Genomic DNA, 2,366 nt, shown 5'->3' with positions numbered 1-2,366 from the left:
AAGACAAAGTGATTTTTCTTTGACCATATTGAAAGATGGTAAGTAAGAAGATGTTGACAGTTTTAATTTAGGGTTTAGGATTTAGGGTTTTAATTTCAGTGAGCTAATTGTGTATTTGCATAATTTTTATTTATACCCAATTCTTAAATCTAATTATGTATTTATTTGCACGAGTTTGGTTGAAAATTTTAATTTAATATAGTGAGCTCATTTTCTTTTGCATTACTTGAAAGAGAGAGAAAGTGGCAGTTGTAGAGAAAGAGAAAGAGGAAGTGGCAGTGGTGAATTTGGATGGTGCGGGGATGTAAGAGGTGGCTTGTGGTTAGCAACCCTAATATTTTTTTTATTTTCAAAAAAGTAAATACATTGGGCAAGGATGAATATTTTGTGCATATATACAAAAGTCAAATAAAAAATAGTAATTGATATTTTCATATATATGCAATATAAGTGCCCAAAAGTATTGAGCTTAAGACACAAAAAAGTAAAATCGTGCCCTATGAACAATGTATTTCTTCAGTAGCAGAGAGCAACAAACAACACTGATAGAAGAAGTTGCCATTGCAACTCCAACTATCCATGGTGGTAAACGATATCCCGTAGATGGAAAAGGGGCCCTTGCAGCTATTGGAATGCCAAGAACATTATAACCCAAAGCCCAGATGTAGTTCAAGCGAATACAAGAAAAGGTTTTCCTGGAAAGGTTAATGACAGTTATCACATCCTCCAAGTTGCTCTTCATGAGAACAATGTCAGCTGCCTCAATTGCAATGTATGTTCCTGCCTCAATTGCCATTCCTACATCTGCTGCCACAAGTGCTGGTGAGTTATTGATGCCATCTTCCACCATTGCCACAGTGTAGCCTGAAGCCTATGGACAAGAAAATTGAAATGAAATAAACAAACTCAAGACTTAGAGTTAGGCTCTATGACTAGTTAAGGTGTTGACATGAAAATGGTAGAGTTAGATGTCTAAAGGATATCATGGAACAAAACTCAAAATCGTTGGAGCAAGTCAAGAACTTCCTCTTGTGAGTTGTAACAATTTAGTAAAATGTACCTGCAATTCCTTCACTTTCTCTGCTTTCTGCTCGGGTTTGGCTTCTGCTATAACGGTTTCAATTCCAACTTCCTTGGCAATTGCAGTTCCCCAATTGTCACCTGTAACCATTATGCTTCTCACTTTCATAGGCTAAGTAAAAATAGGCTGCATTTGTTCCCAAGGTGATTAACACGTCCATGTTAGCCGAACAATGTCGCAATGATTTGTATGTCCCAGTATAGAACCTCCGGCCTATAATGAATTGCACTGGAGTGGACAGGATCCACCTCAAAAGTGATGTAGCACAAGCAAATAGATTTTCAAACGAAAATCCCAAAGAACAATAATCTTGAATCCACCAGGAAATTAGAGAGAAAATTCTCTTTGAATTATTTGATAAAAATCGAGATGATTTCAACCAAGCATGACAGCTGATTAAATAAAATGTTCTCACCCATTGGACTGCCCTGGGGAGATACTGAAAACGTAACAGAAAAGAAACGAAAAGTCTGCAAAATTGAATACAACGTTGTCACCCATTAGACTGCCCTGGGAAGTTATTGAAAACGTAACATAAAAGTAAACAGAAAGATCTGTAGAGCATTGAATACTAATCTTTTAAATGCTACTTTTGTAAAGAACGTATTATACATGCGACCCAATTGTTAGCTCGGACGAAGATCCAAATCGTGTACAATTCATGCCCTACGGATTCCTCCATTCTTCGACCTCAATCTTCCAGCTACGGATTCACGTTCTTCCAACGAGTTCAAGTTTCCATGTCAGCCTAATTTGTTCTTAATATTGAGTCCTACAAGCGTGATGATTTCGGTTTCTCTATCTTTGAGTAGCTAACTTTGAAGCATCATAGGTCAATTGCCATATTGAATGTGTTCTTGTTTGCAACGAATAATGGGGTTAAGAACTAGTTATGAGAAATCGAGAAGCCACCTCATATTCTCTTTGAGTTATTGTTCCAGATTTCAATTAAGAATACACGTATTGAAGTAAATGCCATACACTTTACATGCACTTAAGAGAGAATCATACAGGGCCATGATCTCATCATATGCACTATTGCTGTTTATGGATTGACCTAGCTATATTGATTAGTAACACAAAATCAAATCAAAAGGTAAGTCCTTGTGTTTTCGTTGCGTGACATTAGTGGGAATGACACTATACTATCATTTGATTTGTGCACTTGCATTCTAACAGAAAAGAAACGAAAAGTTTGTAAATTGAATACAATTTTTAAATGCACTTTTGGAACGTATTATGCGACCCAATCACACCAAATCTGTAAATTCATGCTACGTCCATT

The 2,366-nt window shown here is 36.5% G+C and overlaps 1 protein-coding gene across 1 annotated transcript; it reads right to left on the bottom strand.

The window, feature by feature from the left end:
• Positions 1-469: 469 nt before the first annotated feature.
• Positions 470-1,189, bottom strand: LOC103337502 (putative copper-transporting ATPase HMA5). The gene is made up of 2 exons (XM_008240668.2): positions 1,061-1,189; positions 470-871 (listed from the first exon to the last, which is right to left on the bottom strand). The coding sequence occupies exons 1-2, from the start codon at positions 1,187-1,189 to the stop codon at positions 470-472; spliced, it is 531 nt and encodes a 176-aa protein (XP_008238890.2).
• Between the last annotated feature and the right edge of the window lie 1,177 nt (positions 1,190-2,366).

Source organism: Prunus mume, linkage group LG7 (assembly GCF_029339155.1).
Source record: "Prunus mume cultivar Tortuosa linkage group LG7, ASM2933915v1, whole genome shotgun sequence".
NCBI classification, from domain to species: Eukaryota; Viridiplantae; Streptophyta; class Magnoliopsida; order Rosales; family Rosaceae; genus Prunus; species Prunus mume.
The sequence above is the reverse complement of the archived record's forward strand: the minus strand, read 5'-3'. Positions and strand labels throughout refer to the sequence as shown.

Bases quoted from the DNA above. Each gene is read 5' to 3' on its own strand.
- LOC103337502 (XM_008240668.2), bottom strand. From the start codon at position 1,189: ATGAAAGTGAGAAGCATAATGGTTACAGGTGACAATTGGGGAACTGCA. The intron at 872-1,060 runs GTACATTTTACT...TCTTGTCCATAG, and splicing joins AGAAAGTGAAGGAATTGCAG to GCTTCAGGCTACACTGTGGC.